Raw genomic sequence first — 16198 nt, 5'->3', positions numbered from 1 at the left:
CTTGTTAGAGCCTTGACTTTAGGTGATTGAGTCCTCCGACAATCACTTTCTGACGTGGGCTTGATCTCGACTGTGACTGCACCATGTTTATCCTATGGAATGCTCCGTAGTGTGGGCGTGTGCCCCAGTCCATCCCAGCCTTCAGGGTCTTCCTGTTAATGGCTTTACAGCGGTCAGTCACCCTGCAAATGGGATAAGGGCTCTGCTGACAGAGCGGCCAGCTGCTGCCTGAGGTGGGATTACCAGGAGCGGTTTATGACCAGATCAATTTTCTCTCCTGTCAACCATGCGCAGCATCAGAGCAGCCCCTCCCTGGGCGGACCCCGCCGTGGCTCAGTGCGCGTTTGCGAGCCGAGTGAGGCTTTGGAGCCACCTGCGCTTCCTTCACCCCGTTTGCGGCATAAGTCAAACGAAGCCTCTTACGGCGCAACGCCGTCCGGTCCGCCTCGTGGAATTAGCACTAAAACCAGGAAAAGAATTGGGGTGACAGACGGCAAAAACTGATCAGGTCATAAACTCACCAGGTTATCTCACAGCTGGCCAGCTTAGAAATGAGAAGTATTTGGGTCAGGGCACGCTTTCCCAATGCTGATTTCCAGTCTTCATAGTTTGCACGAAGTCATGCTTATTAAGGATTTATTTTGCTAAAACCATTATTTGGTTAGAGGGCTAAATCACCTGTTAGACACCCAGGTCTATTTTATGAGTAAACAGACACCTATATGACTGCTGGTACCCAGCCATGGCTGACTTGCTATTAAATGCCTCTGCTCTCCCTTGGTTATTATTCAGGGGTAACAATGTTGTGGTCCACTATGCTGTGACTGTTGAGGTTGATGGGGGAATCAGCAAGGAGACCATGGACTACATCAATCTGCAGTCCAACATGGTGGGCAATTCATACCCCGAGCTGGATGAGCGCCCCACTGTGGTCTACACCATCACAGACTTCCGCAACTACATCACAGAGGCCCTGCATAAAGAGAACTTCCTTGGCAACACCACACTGGCTGTGGACCCAGACTCTTTGCAGCTGGAGAATGGTATGGGCTCACTGACTCTGTTGGATTGGCTCTTTGGAATAGACAAGTTAAGATGAAGTTATTGGATTGTCTTTTTGGCGTGCCGTTTAACATGCAGCAATTGGATTGACCTTGTTGAATAACGTTTAAGATACAGATATTGGACTGGCTCTGTGAATCACTGGGACAGTTATTAGATTGGCGCTGTGGAATAGTATTTAGGATACAGTTATTAGATTGGCTCTGTGGGGCACTGCCTATAATCCAGTTATTTGATTGGCTCTGTGGTGTGGTGTTTACGACACAGTTATTGGATTGCCTCTGTGCGCAATTGTTTAGGACAAAGCTGTTGTGTAGGGGGCAAAGTGTGGGATTACGGTCAAACTCATGTAGTAGTCGGGACAGAAGTGTGAATTAGTGGTTAGCATTAACTGTCTGGTGTGGTGGGCAGGGGTATGGAGAAAAGAATGTAGCAGACATGTATAAAATTGTCTGGACCAAAAATGTATACTTGAGGTGAGGTCTATGAGCTGCAGATCAAACAAAACGTTTCACCTGATCTGCCCCAATAAAATCTAATAGCATGACTGGCTCCCAGAACATGTTTTCATTCTCAGTATATACAACAGAAGCTTACTTTCCAGTCTGGGTAATATTAAACACCCTTAGTGCATTAATTTAATTATCTCTGGCAAGGTTATTTGTGAGGGGAACCAAGTGAGTATAATTGCTGCACTTTGTCACACAGTCGAGGAAGGATGTTGAACTTTTTTATTTATTATTCAGTGAAACATGTGAGGATATGATTTAATTGCTCTTGGTTGCCTGGGTGGTTTGGGGTGGGAAAAACCAATAACATTTTTTTAATAACAATACTATACTGTGTATTTGGCCAGAAGAAATGTAAGTAACAAATTTAAACTGGACAGTTTTGTGTAGAAATGAATGTCTTTCCAGTCAGGTGAACCTGCATTCACTTCTTGCCAAGAGAATTTGAATCCAGTTTAAACTGAAATTTGCTGGAGCTGAAGTGCATTTAGTTCATCGCAATATATTTCATACAATTATTCAATCAACGAGTCCAGTCAACCAGTCAATCAATCAAACAGCCAGTCAGCTAATCAATCAAATTCAATGAATCAAATTGCATTTAATGTTGTGCTAAGAGCATAGGACTTTTCATGGAGCCTTTTGTATTGTGCATTACAGAGAAACAATGCAAATGATAAGAAATTATGATGTGTGCAATTCATGAATTCAGGGGTTATTTTCATGCTAAACTTGAATGCAGATGCCATTATTTAGATTTGCGTAACTTTTTAACGCGATATTCCTCCAGCTGTAATGTCCCGCAATGACAGAAATAACGGCTAACCAGGCAGAGAACCATTGAGAATCTGCGTCAGGTCAATAGGACTCCTGTTTCACTGTGGAATAGATTACTCATATCAGCATGGTCCTGTTATGTTGGTTGCATTCTGTCTGCAATGGGACAGGACCCATTTTTATCTCTTGTATATCTTATGATGGCGAGTAAGGACTTATGTGACCGTGTCTCTCTCTGTCCTGTGTTTGGCAGTTGAGACTTTGCTGTCTCCAGAAGCCTCCAAACCCACAGGCACACCAGGAGATGACAGCATGGTGAGTGAGTGGGCGTCGCAGGGCTTTCAGCTGACTGAACTCCGCACCTGGCTCACACCAGTGCATTCAAGAGTCAATACTGCCTCACACTTTATTGAGATTTCATTGTGGGATTTGAGATATGGCACAGTTGAATGGCACATAAGCGTTTAATATTATATGGCGCGCACCATAAGCTGTTGCTTTCAAGGCTCACAGCTGTGAAGCATTCCCCACTGTCTGTAAAAAAACGGTCCCAAGGCTATTTTCTGCAAACTATTTTCAAGGCCGGGCCATTTGTGCCACATTAAGTGGATTCTGTTTTTGTACAATCTCTGCGAAATATTAAATTAAATCAGGCCCTAAGTTTAAATATAAAACAAATTTACTGCGGAGAATGATTCACCCTTCCTCCCTGAAGAAGCTGTAATTAGAAAGACACATTTGAATACCACGGTTTGGAAGAGAAGTAATAGCTTGAGAATTTATGCACTCTGCTTACCATTGCTGGGCTCTCTTTTTCACATTGCTTATTAAACTGATTTACAGTCTTGTTTTGGCTAGTGTATGCTGCCTGGGTTTGTATGAGGGAACCTGCTCTCTCTCACTTTCAGGTGAATGGCCTGCTTACTTGCAAATACACATGGTGGTTATTGGCTGCTAAAGAACGTAATGTCCTGACTTATGTTGAGTTCAAAACTGGGCAGGTTTCAGAAAGCGAAGATATATTTTCTTTCTGTGGATGTAGTAAAAAGCTTTGTTTAAGTTATTTGAGACATGTATGGGGGAAGAAAAACCTTTTCCTTTTGCCTTTTAACAAATACAGCTCATAGGAATGAACAAGTATGTAACTGTGACTGTAGCTGACATAGCTGTAAGTGTGCTGAGTGATTACAAGAGAAGCCTGCATGGTCTGTGGTTAGCTTTATGGCTAGTGGGGAAAAGGTGCTAACAGGATGGAGGGTGTATGCCCGTGCATATTTCTGCTTCATCCCTGTGAGCTGCTGGGAAAGCAGGATATGGCCAATGATGCTGTCTACTCTGGCATGGATTCACTGGGTAATGTTTCAAGGATGAGAACAGCACAAGACGTCAGTATTTCTAAATTGTGTGTTATAACAGTACATAATTATGTGCGTAGATTTTCTCTTCTTCTGTGGCTCTGTGTGTAGATTTGAATGACTTCTTGATTGTATTTCAGATCTTGCTTATTATGAATATATGTATCAGTTTGGACTTGTTTACATGGAATTTTGGCATTATTTTATTTCTGGAATTCTTATTTATTAATATTGCATTTATTTGTATACTTTCTATATATTTCTGGATGTCTGGGTTTGTGTGCACCACTGGTGCCTGTGCGTGCATGTGTGTATGAATGTGTGTGTGTGTGTGTGTGTGTGTGTGTGTATACGTTTGTGTGTATGTAAATGTGTGCGTGTTTATGTTTGTGTGTGTGTGAGCGTGTATACATGTATGTGCATATGTGTTTGTGTGTGTTTGTTTTTCTGGGAAGTGAGGGAGGAATAGAAGGAGGGCTTAGAAGATTAGCATGCTGCTTGGCATCGCAATACGTGTCTATTCCTGGTCACATTGTTCAAAAATAAACTCTCCTGCATGGACAAACTAAGGACTTTGATAATGATAGTGACACATATCAAAAGCATTTAATTAGTGTCATTTAAAGAAATGTAATGTAATTTAATGATAATATGTAATTTTACACTCTTTACTGTATATATAAAAATGTTTAATTAGTATATGTACATCATATCCTTGGATATGTTGATGGATCTGAGAACAGACAAAGTTTTTAAATATTAATTCTATGGTGCCACATGGTCATGGTCTTCAGGTCAGGAGATGTTATGCCTTCTTAGCCTGCTGTCTCTCTCTTTCTTTTGTCCCAGGACAATGTTCTTGCAGCAGAGAAACCAAACCTGCCTGAACAGGAGCTGGCTGACGATGACATCTTCAACAGCGGCTTCAGCAAGGATGACTTCCTGTTTGACCCCTTCCGCCCCGATGACCCCTGGGTGGGGTCACAGAGTGTGCTGGCTGGCGAGAATGACGTCATCATCCTGGACGAAAGCCCAACTCTGCCTCCTCCTGAGCTTCCTGTGAGGACCTTTGACACGGAGCTCAAGGCCACCCCGAAATCAGACTATATCACTCCTGTGCCCAGTGCTGATGGTGAGGGTCTTACACATGCACAAAATGCATACCCACACACATTTATACCTTCAAGCATGCATACACACATACACAGGCTTGCAGAGTTTGATAATTCCCATATAAAACCTTCTGAATTTTCTTTTCTGTGTCAGATAATGGAGACTTTGAGGAAGAGGAATTCTTTTTCAGCAACACTGTGGATACTAAGGCAACACCTGCAGATGGCCCGCAGAGTGATAATGTGGCTGTAGAAGTAGTTGCTGCTGTGACCCCAGGACCTGTTGTCACTGAGAGCTCTTGGACTGCAGGCCCGGCAGAAGCACCTGGTGGTCAGGATGAGAACTCCATGGTCGAATTGTTTGACATGGGATCTGGATCTGGTTTCTCTGGAGGTGAACAAGAAACAAATGTCTTGCCCCAGTTACCCATAACAACCATTGTGGGAAACAGTGAGCAAATTCCAGAGGAGGAAATCACGCAAGAGGTACATATAAAGTTGATGGAGGAGAAGAAAGAAGAGGACGAGACTAAAATGTTCACTCAATCTCCTGCAGTTTTGGTTGTGGATGGTCCCCTGTTCAAGGACTACTTTGATTCCACACTACAATCAGAGGACAAGATAGAGGGGGAAGACCCTAATTCACTTGCTGACTATCGAGAAGCTGAACCGTCCATTATCACTGTCTTTCACGATGATATCACAACCAATGCTGCCATCTCGGAGACACCAACAGCCCCAGTCAGCATTACCTCTTTGCCTGTTGCACCTGAACACCTGGACATGAGCTTGTATCTGGAGCCCGATGCTGGGCAGGCTGTCACAGCAGCTCCCCCATACCTGGATATGGAGGCAAAGGAGTCCGCTATAAATGTAGATTCACCAGTCATTAACCCTTTTGAGGATGGCCCTCTGTACCTGGAGCCCACTGAGGAAGATGAGGGAGGGGTCCAGATTTTGGAGGAAGAGGAAGTGGTAGAGCCCTTGGCAACAGAAGCCCCAGCTATCAAGATCTCAGAAGAGGATCTAGCTGAGGATGAGGTCATTGTGGTCACCGTGATGACGGGGAGGCCACTGGAGGCCGAGACCCTAGGCACCGCCGCCCCTACACTGCTCTCTCCCGAGAGGGAATCACCTTTCACTCGAGTCTCTGACTTTGTGCCTGAAGATGACATCCCCCTGCATCCCCCATCCTCCTCAGAAGACACAACAGCCTTCGCCTTTCCTGGTGATGCCTCTTATGCTGCAACAGAACCCTTGTCACCCAAGGAAGTGCCTGGGGCATCTCCACCATCAGACGATTTGCATCTGACCCCTGTCCTTACTGCCACACCTCCATTTTATCATCCGACTTTCAGACCCACGGAGGACCTGCAAGGTGCCGTCACAGACTCAGACCAGTCCTTCGACGTGTTCCACTATGGTGGGCCAGGCCTCACAGGGGGGGCGGGCAGCAGTGGGTATCCTTCGGGCATTGCCCACGGGACTGACCTGGCCAGTATTGCCAAGCCAAACAACGGATCTTTGCCTGGGAGGGCGCTCATGGTGTTCTTCAAGCTTAGAGTCACCAACATGATGTTCTCCGAGGACCTTTTCAACAAGAGCTCACCTGAGTACAAAGCTCTGGAGCAGAGATTTCTGGAATTGGTAAGCTCTACTGTATATGCCATTTATTCTATGATAACACTACCTTCCATGGACACAAATCAACAGAAACATTGTCTCTGACTGTAACTGTTGTTACTGACAAAGATTATGTTCCTGTCACAAGTATAGATTGTATAACCCGGAATATTATACTACATTATTTGCTTAGCAGATGATCTTACCCAGAAAGACTTATGTTACGTATGTACCATTCATTTTATACAGCTGGATATTTATTAAAGCAATTAAGGTGCTCAATAGAAGAGGTGCCCCACTGGGGAATCTGAGCCCTGGTGTTTTCCTGCACACTACGCTGCAGCCCCATGTGGATGTACTGAACCTGTAATTCTTCACAAATGTGTCTCTTCTATTGAAAAAACAACAAGGATCTCTGTCTCATCATTACAGCTCGTACCTTACCTGCAGTCCAATCTCAGCAACTTTGAGAACCTGGAGATCCTGAACTTCAGGAACGGCAGCATCGTAGTGAACAGCAGGATGAAATTTGGAAAGCCCGTTCCCCATGGCGTCACCAGTGCGGTGTATCTCATCTTGGAAGACTTCTGCAACACGGCCTACCAGACCATGAACCTTGCCATTGACAAGTACTCTTTGGATGTGGAGTCAGGTATTTACTGGAGTCACTATTTATACTGTGCATAAATAATTATATTCTTCATAATTATATCAAATTATACTGAATGTGATGAAGGTTTATTTAACATTAGCACTCTGATTGGTCTGTAGTAAAAACCAACCCATCAATCAGTCACACTATATTTGTTTGAAATCCTGGTGAACACACGGAAAACTGAAAGATTAAAATTTGATGCAGGTTCATTTTTATTATTGGTCATGAATGCCTTGTACTGTAGAAACATTTGGCATGTAGGAGAGAAAGGCTAAAAAAATCATGGCTGATAATTAATCAAAATATGGTCTCCGTTACTATCATTAGTAAAATTAAACAGAATTGATCAAGGGAAATCATGAAAGCTGTGAGCATTTAACCCCTCCTGATGAGCTGAAAGTGACTTGACCTAGCAGCCAAAAATTTTTTACAGTCCTGACCAATGAAGTGAACCAGAATGCCATATAAAAACAGCTCAGAGGGAGTGCGATTAATTAGCATTACAGTTCACTAAGTAATCCCTAAATAATGATATGAATCAAATTTGATTTGCACTTGGTTTATTTAATAAGACAAAGTGCATGACCTGGGAGATGTGTCCATAAATCGTGTCAGAATAACTGCTGATCCTTATTTATATCCATTGACGGTTCCTGTTGAGGCTGACTTTTATGAACCGCCTGAGCCAGTCACATGTTGCATAGTGAGCGGTTGTACATAAAAATATCAGAAAGGTATTGCGTGCAAAAGCAGACTGAGGAAATTATTGACAATGACAGTGTCAAAAGAGCAGCAATAGCATGCCCTGCTCTAGGAACTGATTTGTGAAAAAAGCTGGCACTTCACCTTGAGCATTCTTATCACACAGCTAACTGGTTCAGGCAGTTTAACAAAACCACAGGTATCTGAGCCAAATGATTCCATGGACCTGCTCACAGCTGTGAGTCACAGATATCAACGTGAAGTAATGGACGAACTCTGTTTACACCCTTTCCTTTCAGATATAAATTCAGCTCATTTGAAAGAGATTGCATTACACACTGAGCTGTCAGAATACGACTGTCATCAATAAAACCATTTGGATACACAACCAACACAGACCAAAACAGAAAAACTGACACTGAACTTGCTGGTTTCGTGTCTTACTTAGGAGTTATTTATGAAAGCATTTTTTTCTGTTCACCACAGCTTAATTCCCATCTCTGAGTCTCAATATTCCATCACTCTTCACGAATACATTATCTCTTGTTTTTAAGACACACGCACGAAGGATTCAGCACTCCCACGCACACTGGCACATCTTCCAGCTTTTCCATACAACCCACTCAAAACAAATAAACAAACCGATGGCTAAATGAGAAGACCTGACGAGGAAAGCTACAAAGATGTCATAACGAGTGCTTCCTGTTGTGTGTGCCGTCACCAGGGGAACAGGCGGACCCCTGCAAGTTCCAAGCCTGTAACGAGTTCTCGGAGTGCTCAGTGAACCGCTGGTCGGGTGAGGCAGAGTGCGTGTGTAACGCTGGCTACTTCAGCGTGGACGGCCTGCCCTGCCAGAGCATCTGTGAGCTGCGGCAGGACTTCTGCATGAATGATGGGAAGTGCGACATCATACCCGGCAAGGGGGCCATCTGCAGGTGGGCGGCAGGGATCGCGTGGCCTGTGCGGGGTTTCTGGGACAGGGCTCTTTTAATGCTGCTGCAGGACATCTGTGTCAGTAATGTCACGCGCTGTGGAGAAAGAAGCTTCAACACACACACACAAGACCAGGGCACATAGTGTAGCTGCCCACATGGGATTATTTTAGTCAACTTCAAAAAAGCCTTCAAAGATGGTGGCAAATTCCGTTAGGGGAAAACATGCTCTGTTTTTTCTCCAAAACTCCAAATAAACATTGCTTTGAATGGAAAACAATATGAATTTCATTTATGTTTTTTTACACTTTCATTGTAATGAAGACGCGATCCCCACCTACACATGATCTCTGGTCTCTAACATTTGTTCTCCAGCTAAAGCAGAGTAAATGTGAAACAGATGCATACATAATTGCATGCATATATGCAAACACAATGGCATACAATATCAAAGCCACTTGGCATTTATGTTTGTACGAGCAATATGCTGTTGTTAAAAATGGTTAAACAGTGGTTATATGGTCCATGTGTGTGCAAGGTGAGCACAGTCCTGATAAACAAGTGTGTGGCGTGTATAAAATATATGTACTTTGCTACTGGTTGCATGGTTGTATGTGCTATGTAGGTTAGATTCGAGACTGATAACTGTGTGTGCTGTGTTGAATTGTGTTGTATGTTGGTGGTTGTGTGTGCTGTATTAAATTGTGTCCTGTGCTGATATTTGTGCAAGCTGTGTGTGTATTAGATACGTTCTGTGCTGATGTTGTGTTGTATGGGTTGTATGGAGTCTGTGTGTGTGAATTGTATTCTGTACTAAGGGCTGTTTGAGCTGTGTGAGTGTGAGTTGTGCTCTGTGCTGAGGGTTGTATGAGCTGTGTTCTGTGCTGAGGGGTGTATTAACTCTGTGTGTGTGAATATTATTCTGTACTAATGCCTGTATGAGCTGTATGTGTATGATTTGTGTTCTTTTCCAATGTTTGTGTGAGATGTGTCTGCATGAGTTGAATTCTTGGCTGCTAGCGGTGGTAGAGTTTTGTACTTGCCATATGGTGCTCTGTTTTGACAGTGGTGTGTCTCCTCAGGTGTCGGGTCGGGGAAAACTGGTGGTACCGTGGAGAGCACTGTGAGGAGTACGTGTCAGAGCCGCTGGTGGTGGGCATCGCCATCGCCTCAGTGGTCGGCTTCCTGCTCGTGGCCTCTGGTGTCATCTTCTTTCTGGCCAGGACTCTGCGTGACCAGTATGACAAGGACGAGACCGAGGATCCCATTCGGTGAGAGATCAGGCTGAGCAGATCAAATGCATGGAGTGCTCCACTTTGATTCAGATACTGGTTACTTGGGTTTTTTCTCTCTTGGGATTTCTTAACAGGCTGGGAGGGTATTGCATGGTACATCTTGTGTACTTTCTAAGCAGCAACATTCTTCACTAATGCTCTAAATATGATACAGTGTGAGACTGATTCATGAACAGTACAGTTACAGTTTTTTTTCTGACAAAAATATCCTGTACAGTAAAACACCTGAAAATCCTTTAGCATCTATTTGTGGCATTTGCTAATGCTGAAGAGGGCTGTCCAGTAATATAATATATCCAAAGGCATTGGCTCTACCCAAATGAATGCTATTACATGTGTTTTGATGTGCAAGGTCAGCTTGTAGATGTGTGGTACCTGCACTGTTTCCAGCAACACATACCAGCTTAAACAACCTAAATGTGGGTAGACTGAGTGTAGACAGAGATGTAAACAACTTTGCTCAAATATTTATTATAATATGGGCGCATGCACACTATTAACATGACACCCAGTCAAACACGTGTTTGACAGCTCCAAGCTCATACAGATCCGGGACCAGATTCAGAAGCAGGCTCAGCAGTCATTTCATGTCTGATTAATGACACTGGACATGTTTATCGGAAAAATTTCAAAACATTGCTGATTATGTTTAAAATTGTAATTGAGGGAGTCTCCACAGGGACTGTGGACTGATGAACGCTGTCGCTGTGGAAGACTGCTGTTCAGCCTCCTCGGATCTGACTTGCTGTCGGGGGGGGTGTAGCCAGTGGCACTTCTGTGAGGAATTGTGGCTGATGAAAACTGATGCGTCTATTTCTCTGTCTGCAATGATGACTTTCTTGGACTCGCACCCCTTAGATGTAGCATTACTGTTTGAGTGCTGAAGAAAATAGTGTTGAGTAGTCCTTAGGAGTTGCAAGTTCAAGTCCAAGCTGAGACATGGCTGTTCTACCCCGCAGATACCAGGGCATCGTTACTAATGTTGCACAGCTGTGCATGGGTGTTGAGTAAATATACATTTCTCTGAATAAAGCTGTCTGCTTAAATAAGTATAATTAATGCAACACTATATACAATGCTCTGGGTCTCAGATGACTCTATATAATGAGATTTTCAGAGTGTTAGAGAGAGTGAAAAGCTCAATGGGACAGTAGCAGATGCTGTAATGCGGGATGTTTTAACATGTGTCATGGACAAAACACCGTTTTAACATGTGTCATGGACAAAACACTAGGGACTGTATGCTTTAACAGGCTTTAAACAGGAGCCAGAAAGTTATAGAGCACCATGCAAGTATCTCACCCGGTAAGCTGCATCACTACTGCCTGCACCACTGTCTCCATGGCTCTATGTCTCACCCAGATGGCTATTTACAGACCTAACCAGTTTATTCTCATGAATGAAGGAACTTGAATTATTTGAATGAAGAAGTACCTTAACAGGGGTCACAAAATACATAAATAAAATATATGTGTTGTTGAATGGTTAAGTGTGTGTGTGCGTGTGTGTGTGTGTATATGCAGTTTAGAGAAAAGTGTGTGGAGGACTTACTCTGCATTCTCTAAGTGGTCTTTGATATTGTTGGACTGGATAAAGGCAAGCAGCATCTCTTGTGTTAACGAGGGAGTTACAGTTAAGCTGGGTGATTTAATTACCAGATCTGCTTGTTATTTATCAACAGAGCGTGACCATGAGCGTAAAGAGCTTTCTTGGCTTTGCACGGCACTTGCTGCACTCCATTTTCTCATCGCTGGTATTTGGCAACAGCCGTAACCTACTTTTGACACCCCCCCATCCCACCTTCTGTCACTCAGCCGTGGGGACAGCATGCCGTCCATGGAGAGGGCCACCAAGTACAACCCCATGTACGAGAGTGACATCACCACAGGGTACAGCCACTACTACAGGCGCTACCCGGAGCTGCCCTGCCACAGCAGCACCAGCGCCGAGGCCTCCACCGACTTCAGCAGCGAGGAGATCCGCCACATCTACGAGAACAGCGAGCTCACCAAGGAGGTGCACAGCGCTCTATCCCACCATGCGCCATGCGCCATGCGCCATGCAGAGCTTCAGCACACAGCATGCTCTTTAAGAGCACGCATTGGGCTAATGTCTACTTTTTATATATGAGAATTTGCAATGTTTTTTGGTTGCATTGTGCATAGTTTTTAGTGTGACGGAAATAACTTCTTTGAACTATGAACTTGACTACATGGAAATGTAACATTGTAATATGCTGAAATATGTTGTTAGGCGGAAGAAGATATTGCAAACACAAATACTACAGTATATATTAATGCAAATCAGGAATATACTGCAACACAAAAATATATTGATTGAGCTAATTATTCTCATTAGCTGGAATATATTTCTCCCTATATTAATTTTTTTGTATGGATGGTAGAACGGCCTCTTCTAACTGCATCACCTGCCAGCTCACCCTGGGGTCACTGTCCTGCATCTTCATGCTGCTCTGCTTTGTTCTGTTAATCCTCTGTAGGCCCAGGGGCAGACACAGCAGCGGGTGGTCAGTTTGGACACACTGCTGTGGAACTGCTCAGGTCTGCCATTCCCGCATTACATAACTGTCTCCCTCTCACCTCTCCTTCTCCTCCTCCGTCTCCTTGCAGGAAATTGAAGATCGGTTACGGATCATCGAGCTGTACGCCAAGGACCGGCAGTTTGCAGACTTCATGAGGCAGCACCAAGCGTGAGTGCGATGGTTCTTATTGGTTACTAATGATTCCAGGAAAACAGCAGGTCAAACTCACCTGACACTGTAAACCTCCCATGGGATTACATACACATGGAGGGCAAGCTGCCAGTCAGGATCTCAGATCGCCTCTTTCTGCTCGCTGTGAGCAGAGATAGCAAAACAGATCAGTTAAAATAGCAAATGTCCCTTCTGTTAATTGTGGGCAGGGATAGCAAAGCTCCTGTCTCTCGGTTGACGGTGGGTTGGTTGGCACAGCGAATCTCCTCATTCTCTGGTAATTGTGAGTAAGAATAGTAAAGCTCTTTGGTCAATGTGAGTTGAGATAGCATGATGGAAAGAGATTTCCTTCACGCACCTTGCGGGTGAGGAAGCAGTTTATACTCAGAGCACCTCAGGGTTAATGCTCATAGGACTCAGGAGTCACCTGAATTCAACTTATGAAACGTTTCTATTAGACTCATGACCACCATTATTAAGTATTAAGCAAGAGAAATGAATTACACAGATTAGTGTTTTATGCTGGTTACTGTATACCCCTTGTAATGTGAAATTCTACAGAGAGCTCCTGTCTACTTCTACCCCTGGGAATACATAACACCTGACATTTTCTGGAAGTCTTCTGCTCATTCCTAACTGAAGCCTATTATCTGTCATGGCTCTGAAAAAACATCGGCCCACAGACTCAGACAGGAGTCTCAGCTGTGGCTGTCTTTATGCTGCTACAGGTGTAGGGTTCCGTGAGGTCGATTTTCCCACCAGCTGTGAACACAGAAGACTGATTATGTGCCAGAGTAAGAGGACAGAGGGGTTTGGGTAGATTTCTGAGAGGGATGACCCCAAACTGCAGATCAAATAAAATCCCGTCCAAATGTAACCCTCTCCCACCATGGGAAGGAATGGGCCTTGAACCCAGAGAGAGGAGGGAGAGAGAGGACACAGAGGGAGAAAAAGGGAGGCGAGGCACAGGGGATCTGGAAGCACTTCACACACAGCATCAAACCAGACTCTGATTTGTCAAAGAGACAAAGAGACATTATTGGGAAAAAAATCCTTCAGATTTATTTTTGCTGTGACTGCTAGCGGTTTTAGCTGTTCACATGCTTAATTCCTCTGGTTTTGCATGCCGCTTTTCTGGTGTGCAGCATTCTAGAACTAATTGGCTGCTCTTGTGTGTAAACAGGGTCCTAGACATTCGACGTGAGAGCTCCTCAACATAGACCCACAGGAGGCAATCATTCACCGTGGGCCACAAGGTACCTCTCTCTACTTTCTCAAAGTAGTGCGGTCATTCCAGCAGCTCCAGTGGTTATTGTGTTTTTTGTAGCTCAATGAGCCCCCTATGGGGAAGCCTCAGTGTATCTCACACAGCTCACTCTTTGCTTTCAGACCCGCGCCTTTGTCTTTGAAGAGAGAGCAAGGAAAAAGGAAGACTTCCTTTGGCGTCATTGCCTCATATTGCCATGACATTTAGCTTGCACACTTCAGACTGTTTTCTTTGCAGGTTTTATTTTTGCCCCATGAGAGGCATGAGACTACATGTGATTCCACTGGTGTTGTGTCTGATTCGTTGCTGGATGTTGAGAGCAAAGCAAGGTTTTGTTCATTTTCAATTGTGTTTGTTGTACAACCAATTTTATTTTCTATTGCATTGGAACGTTCCTGTTCTTGTGTACTTCAAGTCAGTCAGTTCTGGTAATTACACTGTTCCACAGACGCAGGGAGAGACACAGGGAACAGACATTCGCCAGTCCCATGTCTGGATTTCAGCTTGTAGATGGGGAGGTGGGCATTCTTAAGGCCCTGCCCATCCCGCCCACTTTTTCCTCATTTGTCAGTGCCTTCACCCGGTCCAAAAAACTGTGATGAGGTGGAACAGACACACCTTACACCAGGGAATGGTGTATCTGTGGCAGAACCCCAAGGGTTCCCTGTGAGTTTTGGGAGGGCCCTCTAGCTGCAAGAACAATTTCACAATCTGGAATCTTCTTGTCCATTTTTCCATAGAAGCACTGGCTTTTTCTGTGCTGTAGGAGCATGTCATTGTCATCTGAAATCATTTTGATAATTATTAGATATATGATGTGTAATAAAGCTGATCAGTCAGATTTGGTGATGTAAAGAAAGGAAGAAATATACTGTCCCTGATGTGATGTGTAGATATTTCTAGAATTTTGTGTTGGATGGAGATTTAATGTACCAGAGGCATTGCTACTCAAGGAATAATTTGAACGGAATGGTCATATTACACACATGCACACACACAAACATACACACACACATTACATTTAACCCCTTGTCCAAGTCAACAAAAATGTGTAAAAACAGAGAAAATATCTTAGGGTTGCACAACATTTAGTATTTGGAAGTACTTGGAAGTTCCTATTTAGGATTTATACATATTCTGTGCAAAATGATGGATCTTTCCTTTTCCAGGTGTGATTGTCTTTGGTTACAGATTTAAACTGTGTTTGCTTTTTCTCTTCCTGCATTTCTGTCTGGACTCTAACATTTCAGGGGTCAGAAGCATTAAGAGGTTGAGGACTAATTGCAGAACCAATTGACCATATGACCAAAATGGGGTTTCGTGGTATAGTGGTCTAAACTCACAGTTTATACCCATGTCCATGCTGTTGAAATTGGCCCAAAACAGTTTTCAGTTTCAATTTATGTTTACATTTACATTTTTCATTCATTTGTTTATTGTACAGTTCCAAAACAAGTGTGTCTAAAGTCCAATTCAATTATTCTATCAATACAAACAGATTTTTCATCTGTATAAACAACTGGACAAAATGGCATACTGTTGAACAGAATAGTTATGCTTGTAAATATATTCATGAGGGAGTACAATTTATGTGTAACATGTCATTGATGGTATTCATCTAATACATTTAAAGAACCAATGTCTTTCATTGTACATAAATGGTCATTTTTTAAATAAAGCAATACTTTGATATTTTTTATAATATCACATTATGCTTGTATTCTAGTTATTTTATGTTCAGTTGCATTGCGATCTTGTGTTTTTATTCTAATAGAATATTCATTGCAACTGATATTTGATGATGTTTGCATTAATGTTTGCTGAATGGAGGGATACCATCATAGGCGGAGTTTTCGGGGAGGCAGGGGGGCATTGCCCAGTCGCTTTAATGTCACATTTAGTCTAAAATTGGTCCAAAATTAATCTAATTACATGCTTTATGATTAATTAATCTAAATTAATCGCATATATAATATTTGCCGTGAGAAACATTTAAAAATATTTTAAAATACTAGCTTTAGCTTGTTAGCAAGCCTACCTTTTATCTAGCCCGTCCATGTATGCTAAAAACGAGCTCGGTAGCCTGTAGTGGGCTATGATTAAAAGTGGCTTGCTTGCCTACTGTATAGCTAGCCTTTACGCGTATGATAAAAAGTAGCTGGCGAGTCTGCTATCGGGTATGAAAGTAGCTAGCTA

The 16198-nt window shown here is 43.3% G+C and overlaps 1 protein-coding gene across 1 annotated transcript in view; it reads left to right on the top strand.

Moving 5' to 3' along the window:
• impg2a (interphotoreceptor matrix proteoglycan 2a) overlaps window positions 1–12736 on the top strand; it is a 28067-nt gene extending 15331 nt beyond the window's left edge. Inside the window, exons 8-16 of the mRNA XM_036545516.1 lie at window positions 793–1043; window positions 2602–2663; window positions 4553–4835; window positions 5372–6462; window positions 6871–7090; window positions 8520–8730; window positions 9810–9998; window positions 11837–12038; window positions 12653–12736. Of these exons, the coding sequence (XP_036401409.1) occupies window positions 793–1043; window positions 2602–2663; window positions 4553–4835; window positions 5372–6462; window positions 6871–7090; window positions 8520–8730; window positions 9810–9998; window positions 11837–12038; window positions 12653–12736 (2593 nt within the window). The remainder of the gene's footprint in view (window positions 1–792; window positions 1044–2601; window positions 2664–4552; window positions 4836–5371; window positions 6463–6870; window positions 7091–8519; window positions 8731–9809; window positions 9999–11836; window positions 12039–12652) is intronic.
• The last annotated feature ends 3462 nt before the right edge of the window (window positions 12737–16198 follow it).

This window comes from Megalops cyprinoides, chromosome 14 (assembly GCF_013368585.1).
Source record: "Megalops cyprinoides isolate fMegCyp1 chromosome 14, fMegCyp1.pri, whole genome shotgun sequence".
In the NCBI taxonomy this organism is placed as follows: Eukaryota; Metazoa; Chordata; class Actinopteri; order Elopiformes; family Megalopidae; genus Megalops; species Megalops cyprinoides.
Note: the sequence above shows the minus strand (reverse complement) of the source record. Positions and strands in the feature narration are given on the sequence as shown.